Below are 16,890 nucleotides of genomic sequence, written 5' to 3'. Positions count from 1 at the left end.
CAACTTGGATGCAACATATACATGGGTAAACTTGAAGTCTCCCTGCTAACCCCCCATGCCTCCCTCTAGCAATAGGGCCCCAGGGGCCGAAGGCAGGTAGGATGGGATGGGTGGGAAAGCCACTGGCAGCAGGATAAGGGAAACACATCTGAGTATTGGAAGCTACTTCCCTCCTTGGTACAGCACAAAAGAGGGAGGGAGACTAGTGTTGACGAAAGACTTTGGCCCAGGAGGCTAATGAACTGATGCCCAAGCTGAGTTCAGATGGGCAGGGAAGGCCCTAAGGCAGGGCTTCCTTGAAGGCGCTAAAGCACTGAGATGCCGGTGCCCCTGGGAGAGGCCTCCTAGGTAGCCTTTTATATCCACAGTCACTGATTGCCCAAGGACCAGTCTCATCTGAGAATTCTCAGGATTGGGGCTGTCTGGCACTAGATAAGCCTGCTGGGTAGATAGATGAGGGCAGCCACCTCTTCTCAAGTCATATCTTCCCTTGAAGTAACATCTAAAAGCATTATCCCAAGATATGGTGTTCAACTGGTCACAGCTTAGTAAGTGTGGACTTGACATCAACACTTTTAGTAGTCTGGGGCATATTTGGTGCCAGACAAGCAGGCACTGGCCTATGTCTGGGGAGAAGCCTGGAGTTTGGCTGGCTCTCTCAGTGTCACCCTGCACTGCCATCACCACATGTCCCCAGGCAGCTCTTCCTTCCTCTTCTAGGCTGCAGCTGGAATTTGGCCATGAACTGCTAGAGGAGTCTGCTTTTGCAGCCACGCACCCTGACTGCCCCATTTCTGTTGGTGAGGATCTTGCCCTGGGCTGGCCAGGACAGTGAAAAGACTTGCAGGCAGTAAGTAATGTTGTCCAAACTATAAGCTGCTGCTGAGTTCTAGTCTCTACCCTGTGGCATACAACCTTCCAAAGCCCAGCAAATAATGTCAGGGCTATGACTGCTCCCTTCAGAGGTAGCACCTCTTGCTGCCCTCTTGTCACGAAGGGCAGCTCTCAGCCCTCGGCCAAAGGCTGATCACCTACTTTTTCTCTTCCCAGAAAGGTTAGTGGCCCAGTGGGCTCTAGAGGCTGGTGATGGCTCTACTACCTGCTGTGGCTGCCACAGTCCACATCCAGACAGGAGCTTGAGCTGCCCTAAGGGACAATCAGAGACAGAGGAGGCAAGTGGTGGGTTTTCTCCTGTTGTAAAGGCATTTGGTGAGTGTTTAATTCCTGCCAAAAAGCCAGGCCACGTTTAGCCCCACCATCCCAGGGACAGCTTTGATGAGAGGACCGAAGGTTGGAATTTGGCCACTTCTCTCCTGGTAATGAGGAGGGCCTTCTTCACCCTATTTTATTTTTCAGCTCCATTACTGACACATTTCTTCACAATGCTGACAAAATCATCTGGAAAGCTGGTCTGGGTCCCTTAAGCAGTGGCATTGGTGCCATGCAAACTTACGTGGAGCTTCCAGTAGTGCAGCTTCTACTAGCAAAGCTTGATTTTGGGGGGAGCAGTACTGGGCCAACCCCAATCTGATAAATGGTGACAAAGACCAGCACAAATGTATCTCCTGGCCAAGGGGCAGTTTGCCCACAAAGTCACCTTTGTTATTCAGGGGGTCAACAGCAGCTATTCCTAAGCCAAATTATCATATCTCAAGAATCGTAAGAGCCCTATTGACCTCTTCTCTTAACAAGCAAGGAAATGGGTGGGAGTGAGGGCAAGAACAGGGGTATGGTGGGCAAGGATTATAATTTGGGTCAATACATCCAGGTAAAAAATGTTCCGTATGCTATTTCCAATAAAGAAATTTAAAAGGAACCCTCTTGTATTAGTGATTAATGAGAGGTTGAGCCTGGTAAGATTAGCTTGTTGCAATACTTTCCTGACAGCAATTTTTCCCCACCAGTTTTTCCAAGCTAGTTTAACAAGAAAGCTGTGTGGATGCAGGAGAAGGGAGGGTGCCATTCATTCCATTAAGGGCCATAACTGTCATACAAATCAGAGTCTTCAAGCTTGGCAGAGTGAGGGCAGGTCACAGTCTTTCCTCTCAAGAAGTCCAGTCCTTTGATCATGCTAAAGACTTATCTAATTGGAGGAGGAAAACTCTTTAGAGAATCCAAAACAGCAGCCTACATGCCTTTGGTATTCTGTCTCTTAGGAGTGTTACTCTTTACAGCATCCAAATGAAGGACTGGGAAAGGCATAAGGAATTTTTTTTTTTATTTTATTTTTTGGGGGGAGGCAATTTTCCATTCTAAGAAGCTGGGCTGCCTCAAGCTCTGCAAAGTTTGAAATCCTCTGTCCTGCTGGCTGGGACAAATAGACCTTTTTCTATCCTTTCCATGCAATCTGAAAAAATCCCAACCCCTACAGCGAAGCTTAATTTAGGCTACTTCTCTTCTTGTACCTCAATTAAAAGAATGTATTCTTTGCGATGAGATTATGAAATTCTCATTTGGAGGAGAAAAGAATCAAAATTCAAAGGTATCTGTAACTCAGGAAGTCACAAGCTTAAAAGAGGAAGAAGGAAAAAATCCTATCATTCCAGAGCTCAAGACTTATGGCAGTGTCTGTGATAGAACCCTATTTTGTCTACTGTCTGCAGTTGGATAAATTTGATCACTCCATTAAGGGGATTAGCATTTTTGTCTTCAACCGAAGCTATGGCAGGCCAGATTAAAAAGCCCCCATCCGGTTATCATGCCAGAGTTCACAGCAATAGGCAGTGAGACATATGCTACTTAATCCTCTCAGGACAGCTAGCTAGGATGAATATATTATAGTCATTTCATGTAATGGCAGCTATGCCAAGACCAAAGGGAGTAGAGGTGGGGAGGATCTGTACCATAATTTCACATTGCTAACAGCAAACAAGGCCCCTGTCCCCACATGGGAGGCAGTGCAGACCTGGCTGTTTATCAGTGGTTCATCATTCACTGGGTTGGGGGGAAGGTGGCAGGGGGCGCTAAGAGTTCAGTCTGTGTCAAGGATGCATGATATATATGTGCGTGCGTGTGTGTGTGTGTGTGTGTGTAATCACTAACTCTGCAACTGGAATAGGCACAAAATTACAGCATCCCAAAACCTGCATGGGTCACAAGAAGAAACCCCAAAAGCAAAAACCAGAGCGCAGCAGCAGCAGCAGCAACACAGCAGCTGCCTCCCAGGGCAGATGTACTTGAGCTGAATGTGGCCACAGATGGCAGAAGAAGAAAGTGGGAAAACAAAGGTGAAAACTCATAGGAGCCTTCCTTGGCCAAAAGGATTTTCAAGTTAAACAGCAGCACCCACCCCCCAACCCTTCTGCCCAACCCCTGATCCCCATTCACATGCTTAGGCCCCATGCCCCCACTCCAGAATTGAAGATGACTACTCAGCTAGGTTTCCATTCATGGCAGTGGAGGAATAGCTGGTTGGGAGAGAGGCATCTTGCCCAGCCCTCTCCTTTGATAGGTCAAGGCTGGAAGTCCCATAGTGCTGAGACTGTAGGGACTCAGGCCGGACCCTAGGCTGCTGACGGATGCCATGGGTGATGCCAACAGGCTTGGCCTGGGGCACAGGACTGTTGCTGAAACCTCCAGAACTGGAGGAGCAACTGGGCTCATCAATAGGCAGCAGTATATCTCGAGGCCTGGCCCTCACACTCTGGGAGGCCTGTGGCTGGAGGTTATAACAAGGGCCCATGGGCAGTGGTAAGTGTGAAGGCCGAGCTAGTTGAGGCTCAGATTCCCTGTGTGCCCTTGGCTCTGGCCCTGGTACTGATAGCAACACTGACATAGCCACAGGAGCTATACAACAGGCTGCCTGCCCATATGGAGACTGGCTTGAAGGACCATCCAACTGCCTGGTATTTATCCAGGCAGGGCCTGGCCCCACTGGGAGAGGACAGGGAGCCCAGGCAGGCCAGTCATAGGCCCCCGGAGGTTCAGTATAGAGGGACAAGGGACTATCTCGGCCCCATTCTTCCTCCTCTTCTTCATCTGAATCTTCCTGCCGAACCTGAAGCTCATCAGACTCCATGTAGCCCTGGGCCAAGTGAGAATTAGAGAGTTCCAGCTCCAGGGTCTCTGCAGTGTCAAGGGAGCGGCTCCTTCTGTTGAGGGCCATGGCAGCAGGTGGAGGTCGATGGTGCATGCCAGGCAGTCCTAAGTATCGAGGGAGACTGCTCACACCCCAGGGCAGGCCTTGGTAGAATCGGCTGCGGTAGTTGTTGTAGGCATGTTTCTGATAGTAGCCCAGCTCAAAAGCTTCCAAGGAGGCTGCAAGGTCCTCATCATTGTGGAATTCAGGATTCTCTTCACATTTGCCTTCTCCATCCCGTTCCACATCAGCGATGTCAAAGGTCACCATCGGGGGAAGCTCAGGGAGGTTTTGAGTGAAGGATGAGTCAGAGTCAGTACTGCAGGACATACTGGAGAAGAGGTTCCCATTGCTGGTGAACTCAACGAGGGCTTGCGAGAAACTCACGGTGACATTCCCTTCCTTCTCAACTTCCTCTTCCTCTGGCTCTTCAGGGGGTGAATAAGTAGGGTAGGCCCTCCTGGGAGATCCTCCAAAGTTTGCTTCTTGCATGTCTGGCTCAAACATAGCATCACTCTGGAATAGCTGCATCAGGCAGGTACTTTGATCCTTCTTAGAGCAGGTTCCCTCGAAACGCTTCTCCAGAGGACGGAAGTCCCTCCAGTCTGGCTCACTGTTTGAAGTGGCAGGGAAAGCTGAGGTGGTTCCTCGGTGGGAAGTCTGAGAAGCCCCTGATGCCCCTGCCACCAGGCCCATTACTGATGGCCCTAAGGGCCTCATCTGATACTCCATGATAGGCTTTTCTTGATGTCCCTGGACCTCTCGGACTTGGGCCTCTCGAGCACGGGCTTCTTGGGCACAGCCCTCCCTGACACAGGACTCTTGGGCTCGAGCCTCTCTGACATGAGCTTCCTGGGTGTGAGTTTCTCGGGCACGTGCCTCCCTGGCCTCTTGGGCCTCAAGCTGCTCTCGCCGAAGCTCCCAATATAACAACTGCTTCTGAATGGTCACTAGCCGTTCTTCTTCTGTCTCCATCGCTCCAGGTGGCCGAGAGGAAGAAAAGGGCTCAAAGTTCAAGAAGGGGTCAAATATCTCAGAGCTGCGACCATGGAGGTCATAAAGGCAGTCATCTCCAGGTGGGGAGTTCTCAAGACTGTCATCTGGCTCATAGAATTCATAAAGGGCATCTCCACTATAGCTGTCTCGGGGCAGACAATCCCTGTGGATAAGCCCCAAGGCCTCACCTGAATCATCCTCAAATCCAGGTGTAGTAGAGTCATAATAACCCTCATCACTATTAGGGGCAGACTCTTGCTGGTCACTCTGAGGAGTCAAAAGGTCCCCAGGAGCTAGGCCAGGATAAGACTGAACTGGGTCAAAAAGCATGTAGCTGTGGTGGCCTGGGGATGTGGTGGTATGGTAGCCCAGATTCAGATTGGGTCTTGGGTACATCTGAGCACTTGCCCATAGATATTCTAAGTCATCATCTTCTTCTGCCTTGACTTCTTCTCCTTCCTCCTCTAGTTCTACCTCCTCTTCTTCCTCTTCTTCCTCATCATCATCATCTGGCAAGGCCATCTCCTCCCCACCTCCTTGATAGGTCACCAGGCAGGAACTTCGCTTGGTCCCATCTCGATTGGCCCTCTGGCCTCCGGAGGCCATGCTGTCTGTCATACTGTCCATATCTTGCTCTGCTATGATGTCACCACAACCTGTCAGTGAGTCAAAACTTTTCAGAGATGTTACGTCCCCAAACAGGAGGCTCAGCTGGTCTACCACGGGGCCATTGGGTGGATTTACCTCTCCTACCACCACCTTCTCTCCTGTTTCTGGGCTGTGGGGCTCCTCTAGGCCACTGGCTTCAGGGACAGGCTTGAGTTGCAGGAGTGCTGAGGCACAGACCTCCATGGGTTTTTCTGGATCTTTATAGGCTGTCTTCTTTGTGGCGGCTGGAGAAGACTGTGGTGCTGAAGAAACTTTAGGTCTAGAGGCATCTTGGGCCTTGGCCTTTTCTTTTCTTGGGGCTTGGAGGGTTTCCTCAGCATGGGACAGAAGGGCTGAGTTTGCATGCTCGTGAGGCCTGGCTCTCGCCCCTTTGGGCCCCTTGGCCCCTGGCTTACTTTGTTCAGCCCCAGAGATTTTAACCTTTCGGTAACGGCGGATACTGCTGAAAAAACCCTTCAGGCCTTTTTTTGGCTTGGGCACAGAAAGTGCCTTCTCAGTCCCAGCTTTCTCTGTGGCTATAGCCACAGACGCCTTGCTACTGAAGCCTGTCTCCAAAGCCCCGTGGGCACTCTGGGAATTGGGCAGTTGGCAGGGTGACTCAGGCAAAGGTAGAGAGAAGCTAGGTCCTTCACTGACAATGTCTTCATGGCTATGGGCTGCTTCACTCAGGCCATCATGGGTCTTGCTCTTGCTAAGGCCCTTCTTGGAGCTGCCTTTCCCAGAACCTTTACTCCGTCCCCCTCCAAAGAAACTGGGCAGAGTACAGATGCCTTTCTTGCCACCAAATAATTTCATCGCAGTTTTCTTCAGCCTACTTGGGCCAGATGAGGGTGGCTCTAATTCTGGCCCTTCCATTGTCTCAGCTTCTTTGTTCTTGGCTCCTTTCTCTGTCCCTTGGTCCTGGGTGTCCACAGAGGCTGCATATCCCTTAGCCTGAGCAACTTCATCCTTTCGGGTCTCCATGGCGATGGGGACAACTCAGTTATGTTCAGCCGAAAATGCAGCCTTCTGGCTTCCAGGTACTGTTATAACATCATCAGTCAGGAAGCATCATTATTGGGTCTGGAAAACATGAGAGAGATAAAGACAGAGAGACAGTACTGGTGAGCAAGCATCCAGGCAGGGTTTGTTTTCACAGGTGTCTGCGGTTTTAGGCTTGAGTGGAACCAGAGTGAAAGAGAAAATGTAAGGAAAACCATAATGCACTCCATATGCTTGGCTTGCTAGGCCAGCCTCCTCTGGGGTCCAAGGCAGTGAAATCCTACACTGAGCAATAGGCAGCCATCACCTCTACCTCCATGCTGGGTCCACACCCTTCAGGCCACCTTAATCTCAGGGGAGCACTGAGCACAGGAAACTGCAGATATGAGAAAGACCCAGAGGTGTTATTGGCTACAGGAGAGATTGTCAAAGGAGTAGGATAGGGAGAGGCAGAAAAAGCAGGACAGAGGTCAGAGGTCAGCTCTGATGACTGAATTTTTGAAGAGCATCTGGCAAAACAGCCCATTGAGTCCTCACTGAGCTCTGTGGGATTTAGACCTCAATTTCACATTAGCTTGGGCTCTCACTGACATTTTTCCTAGGGATAGAAAGAAAAGTAGACCTGAAGTTTCGCTTCCTGACCACAGGCTCCTTAAATGACCTGCAAGACCATGTTTGAAGACCTGCCTCACAGTCCCATATTCCAGAGCTGCTATCCAGGATCTGCTAAGAGTGCATGGTGGCCTTGGAGCAAGACACTCTCTGGGGTTCACTATCCTCAGTCCAAGAGGCCTAGCAATACCTCCCCAATAGTGGTTATATGAGAGATAAGTATAAGTCAGACTCTCTATTGACTGTCCTGCTAGGAAGAGATTTTAATGTGGCCCTTAGTAACTGGAACCCCAAGTTCCCCTTTAGAAACATGAGCCAGACTGTTTCTTATCCACTCCACCCCTCCACAATTATTTTGGCTCCTATTAGCTCTCCATCTAGAAAGGGAACTCCTTGAAGGCACAATTCCATAAGATTCATGTTCCTGGCCTAGGAGTTAGGCTCTCAACATCCGTGTAAATAATAAACCTAGTGCAAGGCACACCCTTACAGTCTAGGCTCACAATCCTTCAAACATTCAAATTCTATAGAGATGGAATAAAAAGAAAGGCTAGCTATTATCCACCCTTAGCTATAACACATGTCCCCACTCCCAGGTCTGATGTATTCATTCCAGTAACTACAGCTGGTCGACAGCTGGATCAGTGACCAGCCTGCTAAAACCCAATGAGTCCTCCTTGGGAAGTCCCTCTCCTCTGTGTCCCTTCTCTGTAGAATAGCCACCAGTAGACAGGGAGCTAGGATAGGTAAGGGAACAGCTGTGGGGAGCCAGAAAGAGAGGCAAAAGCACCACTGTTGTCCCAGGAGCAGCTGGCCAGCACATCACCTTGTGATTGGTTGTCAAGGAAATAAGATACACATTCACTTCCAGTGGGAGACTACAGACCAGCACTGGGGTTGAAGAGAGACTGGCAGCTATACTCTAGCTTCTGACCTCATTAGAAGAACCCTCCTAGAGCCCCTGATCTTGTCTTGCAAACATTAATTTTGTGCCTTAAGCCTTGCTTGGCTTAATAGTTCAATCATCAGTGTGATCCAGGCTTCCATCAGGAGCATTTTGCAGAAATGAATATCAAACTTGGGGCAAGATAGTGGCTGGTTATCCAGTGAATAAAAGAGAAAATAAAATTAATCTGATCTCCTCTCTGCAGAGATATATATTGCCATTTTTTGCTCAGGTTAGTTTTCCCCCCCACCCATGTGATATATTTTCATATGACATTGTTCCAGCTCAGCCCTGAAACTGATAGTCCCATAACAGACAGTACCATTCGCCCCCTAACAAATATCTAATAAATATACAATTGTACAACCACTCAGGGTCCTCTGCCCTGTGGTCTGATGGAAATAGGAGCCCTATCATGTATTTGAATCCCCCACTTTCCAAAGCACAGATATTTTTAAACTCAGCCCTAAAATTACTGACAGTGTTGTCATTATGGTGTTGGGTATGGGGAAAATGGAGTGGTAGTAGTACTGTTTGTGAAACTGTATTCTGCTCTGTGGAATTCATGAAACAAATCTCTACTAACATTTGGTAAGTGATAGACATTGAGCTCAGTGTTGCAAGGCAGGTCATGAAGAGGGAATCCCTAGTGCTTGTTTTGGGGGAGCTTCTAGGCTAACAGGAAGAGTCCTGTATGTAACAACCTGAAAGCACAGCATGATGCTGGCCTTCAAAAAGAGCCCCCATTATTGCTTAAGTTGGGTGGAGGGTAAACATTCTTCATACCTTGTTATCATATCCCAGGATAAATCTGAAAGATAGAAAGATAACCTGTGGGCTCCAAAAAGCTACCTTGAGGAGGAGGCATTCAATATGAGTCTTGTCAGACAGAAGTGAGTAGACATGGCAATGATTTAGGGGAAGGAATGGGTGAGACTACAAAGTGTGGATTGGCATCATGGAAGACCAAGGGCCGAGTGAAAAATTGTATGGGTCTAGACATCCTCATGAACCAAAGGATGCATTGTCCTGCTGGGTTTAGGGCTAAGGGTAAGTCCCTTTGGGCTTTCTGTTGTCCTTACTCCTGTGCTTCATTGAGGTAGAGGCCAGCCCACTGCTCTCAGTATCATCCCCTTCCTTGCCACAGGCATCTACAGTATGTTGCAGAAGAAGCCATGGGCCACAGGACTGGGGTCCAGGCCATGCCAGGGAACCCTGAACAGACCAAATCACCCCCTCTGAAAAGGAGATCAAAGGTCTCTTCTATTTATCCCTTTATCTCCCCAGTCCACTGCAGTAGTGTGGGCATTAGATGGGATAATGGATACCAAAAGCACTGTGTAAACTGTAAAATTCAGTGCAAATGAGAAAGACTGGCATTACTGTTATTACCATCTTCCAGGTCAGATCCTAGTTACTTAGAAAGTAGCAGATCACATGTAAAAGACTACTCATTTGGGTGAGTCATTTACTGCAGTGAGCCTGAGGGATCAGCTGCCTTGGACCACACTGAGGAAGAGCCAGGTATGGGGATTTTAAAGACATGTGTGTGGATTTATACAAAGTCTTCTCATCAGGGCAGTTTTAAAAGCCCTCTGCAGACGTGGTAGGAGTGGGTAAACTAGGCAAGATTGTGTCCTGGAACTGAGATTCTCTACCCGCAGCTTTAGGCCTTCCTCCTAAAGGGGATCATGGTCATCTTCTGCCTCCCTACCTAGTTCCCCCTAGGGCAATGTACCCTATCCCATAACCACTCACAGTGTCTCTGTCTGCTTTCCTCCTAACCTAGCCCCACCTAGCTACCTCTGGCCCAGGTCTCTTCTCCACTTTCCTTGCTACCCACTCCATGTCCCAGTGCTGTCCTTCCCCAGTGGGCTATGCTGCCTTTATTCAGGGACACAGAGTTCACTGGCCAGGAGAGTGAGGTGGGGCAGAAGGCAAAGTGGACATCAAGGGGCAGATTTTTCAGCTCCCCCAGGCTGGGACTGGCTCCCATCCTAGTTACTGCAAAGAAAGTAATTCTACCAAATGCAAGGCCCTGTAACCCTTGGGATTCTCAACCTGTATGGCTGTCTAATTTACAGGCGGACTGGTGGGTAAGGGAACCCTCTAAGGCCACTCTGTGGTCCCTGGCAGGGGCTTGCCACAGCTGCTACTTTGATGGCAGGGTGTGGGCTGTGGCCATCTTTGCTCCCAGGGCCAGACTCAGTCCATTCTGAGACTGGTGGAAGCCTAGACACGAGGGTAGAGCTTCTTCCTTCCCCCTCCTCACAAAACACAGACAGGAGACCAGCCATAAATCTGCCTCATGGACCCTTCTTGGTGAGAAGGAAGCAGCTGCAGCCTGATCTTCACATGTTCCAGCCCAGTTTCCTGGGACCAGCTCAGCCAACTTAGAGGAGGCCAAGTTCAGGGAAGAAGTGTATGGATTTATGCAGTAACTCCAGAGGCATGGTCTCAACAAGTCATAGTTCCTCAGAACTCCTCCACACAGTTTTCCTGGGGGCAAGCCCATTCTGGGCACATCTGCCATTGTGCATGGGGGGTGGGCTAAGGAAGAAATGGTCAGGATAGGGAGTGTCCCTCCGACTAGCGAGTCAGCCAGTTTTGCACTGTAATCAGCTCTGCCCACTTGGGGGAAATCAGTAAGTTCTTTCTCTCAGTTTACTCAACTGGAAAATGAAACTATTGAGATGCCTACCTCTTAAAGCTATTATAAGGAATAAAACTAAGATATATAAAGTACCAAATACAATGTGTTATGTAGCAGAGGCTCACAACACATAGCAACTAATTTTAAAAATATTTTATTCAAACTATAATTGGACAATTTCTAGCAGCAAAACTATCTCAGTCAGGGTTGAGTAGGGTGCTCCACAGAGCTCTAAGGATAAGTAATCAAACTTCCTTGGACCTCAGTTCCCCAAATGATAAATGAGAGTGACTCTGTAGTTATCTCACAGAAGGCTTTAGTTGCTCTTTTAGCCAAACTTTGATATTCAGGGACCCGAAATCTTGCCTCCAGTCAAATATTGGCTAATAGCTCTGGATTATCTGGGAATTTCAACTAGCCAGATTCTCTAGCCCAGGCCAGAAAGGTCAACAATTCAAACTCAGCTAAAAGTAACAATATCAAAGGAAATGCAAATAAATAGATATTCTTCACCCAACTCAGGTACTTACCCATTTATAAAAAGCTCCCCAATATCTCATGCATCATTTATCCTTCCCAGAAATCCATTAATCAGGTCTGGTGGGGAATGGTAACTTCTTGTCATGGAGGCAGAAACTGCCTAGACTCGGGAAAAGATTTACCTAAGGTCACACAGCCAGATAATGACAGAGCCACACAAGCTCACAGGCTTCTTGAGTCCCAATACCATGCCAATCTGCTACACTGTGCTGGCCCCCAATCGAAAGAGGAAGACAAAGCAAGGACTGTGAAGGTTCTCCTCACACAGACTTATCATCTCCTCCTCCCATCCCCCCTCCCCTTCCCAACCCAGTTGAGCTTTCTCTGCAGCATTTCCAGTCCTCACTGGCTGCCTCTGTTTTGGCCTCACCTAGCACATTCCAGAAAGCCTGCTGACTTCAGACTCTAAGGGCTGCCAACACAGACTGTGGCTGCTCTCATCAGCAACACCCCATCACCACCACCATTCCCAAACAGTGGAACATGTTCCTCTACTCTGCTTTTTCTTGGGAGATAAGTTTGAGCAGCCAACAAAAGGTTCTAATGGAAACCTGCCAACAGGGGACAAAGATGCAAAATATGAGCTATTGTTTAAAGGAGATGACCTACGATAAGATCTGGAATATGAATCACCCATTTCTAATGCCCACAGTCAAGGTCCAATCTCAAAACCATCCATTCAAGACCTGAAGGAAGGGCTGCCTGGCTTGGTACCCTTTGGTAGAGCTGTAGAGGCTGCTGGCAGAGCCCCACCAAAACTACCTCTGCAACCACCCCTCTGCTACTTTTCAGCCTTTCTGTTGAAGGGCACTCTCAAGAGAGCATCCCATCAACTCTAGATGCAGCACAGACCTCCACCGGGCCCTCTCGACTCGGCTCCTACTCTCCAACCACTAGCCTCTCAACTGAGACGTTAACATTATTCGGCCTTGGGTAATTCATTCTGGCTGAGCTCCCTGTGGTCCCTCCCTGCTTCAAAGCTAAAGTCCTGCCCCCGCCTCTCCCTTTCATCTCTTCCATCCTGCGCATCCTTGCCAGATTCATTTTCTTACAACCTTGAGTTCAGTGCATCACTCCTCCACTTACCAAATTATCCCACATTGCCTACAAGATTGGGGCCAAACTCCTTTGCCTGACCTTCAAGACTTGCCCTTCATGCCCCCTCCAGGTTTCCTAGCCTCAGTCCTCTACCCATTGCCCCAGTCCCCAATACACAAGTGTTTCTCCACTCTGGGAGATGTGGTCATCCAGACACACTACCTCTCCCCTCAAAATGAGCTTTCCTGGTAAGTCTTCTTGGTGCCCCAGTTTTCTCTTCAGGCTGCTGAGGTTCCCTGCTCAGCTCACCTGGAAAAACAAGGGCTCTTAGGGCCACCTACTTGCTACTTCCCTTTCATGCTCCCAAACCTCCTTAGAGAGGATGTATCTGAGGTGGATGCCATGCCTACACAGTAAGGCTTCCCCTAGGTCAGTACTAACAGCAAGGGTGAGATTGGAGACAGGTGCCACTCCACTTCTCACCCTCAACCCCAGTTCAGATGAAAAACAAGAGAATAGTCAACCCCAGGGAAATAGATGTAATGAGACAGCAGAAGGAAGCCTGCAGAGGACAAGCTAGGCCAAGTGAACAATGGAGACCCTTGACTTTTCTATGTATCCACTCCCAAATACAAACTATAACCTATGTAAGAGGTCAGCTAAAGAAATTGAGGCTTGGGAGGGGATAAGGATCAGTGTGCTTAAAGGAAGAAGCATTGAATTGGGGTCTAGGAGCTCTGTGCTCCTATGTGAACTTGGGCAAATCCCTTCCCTGTTCTAGGCCTCAGTTTCTCCACCTAGAAATGGAAGAGTGGACCCAAGGGTCCGCTTGACCCACATTTAGTGAGAAGCTGGAGCAAGGGTGATCTTGTGATAACGTTTTTAGTAGCTGCTAAGTCAAGAGGCATGGTGAGAATGTGATTTTGAGGGGATCCTAGGCTTCTCTGGGACTGGTTGAGCCCAGGTCACCACTATAGGATAGAGGTGTTCTGCACCCCACAACCCTGAGAATATTTCTCATTTGTCCAGAGAGGAGGGATAACACAACTGGCCTGGCCCAGCCCTCTTTCCCGTGAGAAAAGCTGCAGCCCCTAACAAGAAGAGCTAAGGAATGTGGGCTGGAGAATGGGGGTTAGTATCTGCTTGGAAGCCAAGGGGGGGGTGGGAAAGCCTGCAGGAGATGAAAGCAATGAAAGTTCTGCAAGAAGAAATGCAGATCAAAAAGGGTCACAAATGCCCCTACAGCACCAGCATGCCTGCCTCTGATTCCACTAAGACCCTCAAGCCATTTTCTCCATTGTCCAAATTACCCCCTAATCCTAAAAGGGGAGGTGTGGAGGAGTAATGTACCCTTACTCAGCTGGCACCTGCATCTCTGCAGTGGTTCTGCTTTCCCTGCCTGCTTTGCAAGATATATATTTACACAAGCACAGGTTTGAAAATTAAGACCAAGAAGAGAAGATGAAAAGCTCTGTGATTATTTAATTCAGAGAACAGAAGTTGGGGGTGGAAGAGATGGTTTAATGCCCATGAAATCTCCAATGGATTGTTAAGCCACTATTGAAGAGCAATAGTGTCCAGCTGCTCTCAACTCCACCTCCAACACACACACACACACACACACACACACACACACACACACACACAGAATTTAAGTATAGCATGAAAGGCTCAGATTATCTCTAAGAAAGAACTTCCTGGCAGTGACATGGGTAATGCAGGAATGAGTGATACAGGAGGGCTATGAAATGCCATCTCTGAGGGCTTTACGTTTATCACCTAGTTATCTGTCTGGACAGGATTCGAAGCAGGGGAACTGATGGAATAGCACTGGCAATGCCCTCTTCTAGCCTCAAGTTGCCAGTTAGTGAAGGGGCTGGAAGCTTGTTCTTCCTCTTTGGTTCTGTAAGCAAGAAGTGACTTGCCATGTTTGCTGCTATTCCATTCATTCCCTTATTTCCCTGGACCAGCAGAGCAAAGCTGGTCTCCTCCTGCCCATCCTCCCCTCCCCATACTTTCCAAGAGTGTAAATGTAATACTTGAAAAAAATTTAAAACCCCCACTACTAGGAGAGAATTGTTGAACTGCCAACATCTTCCAACTACCTCCCCTCCTTTTGAAACTTTTAGCCCCCAACAGGCTGCAGACCAAGATCGAGAAGCAAAAGAGACATGGAAGGGGAGGAGGGATTCCCCGATGGGGTTCTCAAGCTAAGCCAGCACCCCTTCACTCTTGACTAACGGGTGAGATGAGATGAAGAGTTGTTTAATGAGATGTGTGTCAAATGAAGGCCATTGGAGACAGCGGGATAAAGTGGAAAGAGCCACTGCACAGTAGTCATCAGCCTATCCCTCTATTGCTAAATGCTGTGTGACTTTAAGCAAGTCCCTGTTGCTTTCCAGGGCTCAGGATTCCCATCTGTAAGCACAGAAGTTCAAACTGGTGCTCCTTGAAGGCCCAGGGGACACTTAGCTTCCACCACATTGGTACGTGGGCTCCAAGCTCTCTCTTTCCCACTCCCCAAACCCCACAAAGCCAAAGGGAGGCTGACACCATACAATTTCCCTCTAGAGAGAGCCTACCCTCCAGTTCTACTTTTAGATCCAAAGGTGGCCTCTTACCTATCAGACTTATGGCATGCTTCTAATCCTCTTCTAAGACCCCATTCTAAAACCTTTTCTAAAACTCCAATTTATTCTAGCATATTTGCACACACAAAAAAAAAATATCAAAACTTTCCAATTCCCCATTCTTTGATGTCCCCTTGCCCCATGATCTGATCCCCGTTCCACAGCCTGGCATTTGGAAACCCACACCACTGGACACTAACCTCCTCTCTACCTTAGAGTCATACAATCTCTACTAGAAAAGTTTGTCATCTCATTCGGCCTGCCTTCCAGGTTCCCCATCCCATTCTTAATTTTGTGTATACCATTACCCTTTGCCTAGCCAAAATCCTCTACTTTCTGGCAACTTCCCAGGAGGATGTCTCTGCATATACAGATCTCCCATCTCTCTCATAGATCATCTCTAGGCTCATGAATCAGCAACCAAAGGTATGTGTAGTCTGAAGTCTGGGCAGCCCAGATCCTGAACTTGTTGTCGAAGGGAGACATCATGATTTATTTATTTTTTCTTATAGTTGCAACCCATCCCCCTTCTCCATCCTTCTTAGGCACACTCAAATACCTGAGCTTTGAGTGTTTTTTCTAATCATTTTCATATGGATTAGAACAAGTGCAAATTGGAGAGGTAAAGTTCTTCTTAAAAGCTCTGCAAAGACAGCAAGTCCTCCTGGAGCATTCCTTAACTACTATGCATGGCTTTGAAGGTGTTGTGGCTGAGTTTCAGGTTTCATTAACCTCTCTGAGGGTTTCCAAGAGAACCCAGACATCCACGAGATCAGGGAGACAAAGTAGAGGCAGGGAAACTTAATTGTAGTTTGCCTCCTATTATAATTTAAGCCCAAAAGTGCCCAAGGGACTCGGGCAGCCAGGAGTTCTGAGGAAAAAAAAAAAAAAAAGGTCATCATGGGTTTCGAGACAGGCAGGAACAGCACTAAGAGGGTGGGCCAGAGAGAAAAGAGAATTTGGACAGTGTAGGGTGAGTGGGTTTGGATGTGGGGAGAGAAGTTATATAGGGCAGAGGGCAGGTCTAGCCCTGGGATGGAGATGCTCAGCTGCAAGTAGGGGGTTTGTGTTGGCACTAGTCGTGGTGGGAGGAGGTGAGTGTAGTACCATATCCACAGTACTTGCTGGTGTCACAAAGGTCCCCAGCTAGCCTTCCTCCCAAGTGAGGGATTTACTGGGTCTCATTGTCTCCTCACAAAGGGTTCTCCGCCCTCAGAGGCTGGTCAAAGGTTCAAGAAGAACCTTTGCCAACCACCTAGGTCGCTCCCTTTCTCCTGTTCCTCAGAAAGGCCTAGAGTCCATTGCCAGAGGCACAAGGCTATGCGGAGACTGAGTAGTGGGCGGAGCCGAATGAGGGGAGCCGCACTTGGGGGAGGGGGCTCTGCTGGAATCTCCAGGGGTGGGGCAAGGATTCCAACAGTACAGTGCCCTCCACCCTGCATATACCCATGCGGAGGCAGCAGGCAAGCAGAGCCGCAAAGGGAGGTGTTCGTGTGTGGGACAAGGCTCGCCTTGACCCTGCGGCCCACTCCAAGAGCCTGGTCCAAAGGAGGCCGGCTCTGCGGGGCCCGTCCAGCTGCTGCCCGGAAGCCTGGGCTGTGGCGCGACTGGCGGACACAGCCCCTGAGGGCCGGGGAGCCTAGGCAAAGTCGGACAGTCACCAGTGTCAGAGGTGTCTGCAGCAGACAATGACAGCGGCTGGCGGGCTGGGTATTTTAAGTAACTGCGAAGTTGGAGGGTTTGGCTG

General features: G+C 48.9%; 1 protein-coding gene across 5 annotated transcripts in view; it reads right to left on the bottom strand.

Moving 5' to 3' along the window:
• Positions 1 to 2,201: 2,201 nt before the first annotated feature.
• Positions 2,202 to 16,890, bottom strand: part of AMER1 (APC membrane recruitment protein 1) — a 15,832-nt gene continuing 1,143 nt past the window's right edge. For 3 of the 5 annotated variants that reach the window (XM_015593981.2, XM_006917827.3, XM_015593982.2), the window contains exon 2: positions 2,202 to 6,805. In XM_015593981.2, the coding sequence (XP_015449467.1) occupies positions 3,368 to 6,706 (3,339 nt within the window). In that variant the 5' untranslated portion in view covers positions 6,707 to 6,805 and the 3' untranslated portion in view covers positions 2,202 to 3,367. Of the gene's footprint in view, positions 6,806 to 11,465; positions 11,576 to 16,890 lie in introns of all 5 variants that reach the window. The other 2 variants (XM_025050978.1, XM_025050977.1) reach the window with 1 other exon arrangement.

The sequence above is a fragment of the Pteropus alecto genome, unplaced genomic scaffold (assembly GCF_000325575.1).
Source record: "Pteropus alecto unplaced genomic scaffold, ASM32557v1 scaffold147, whole genome shotgun sequence".
Lineage (NCBI taxonomy): Eukaryota > Metazoa > Chordata > Mammalia > Chiroptera > Pteropodidae > Pteropus > Pteropus alecto.
The sequence above is the reverse complement of the archived record's forward strand: the minus strand, read 5'-3'. Positions and strand labels throughout refer to the sequence as shown.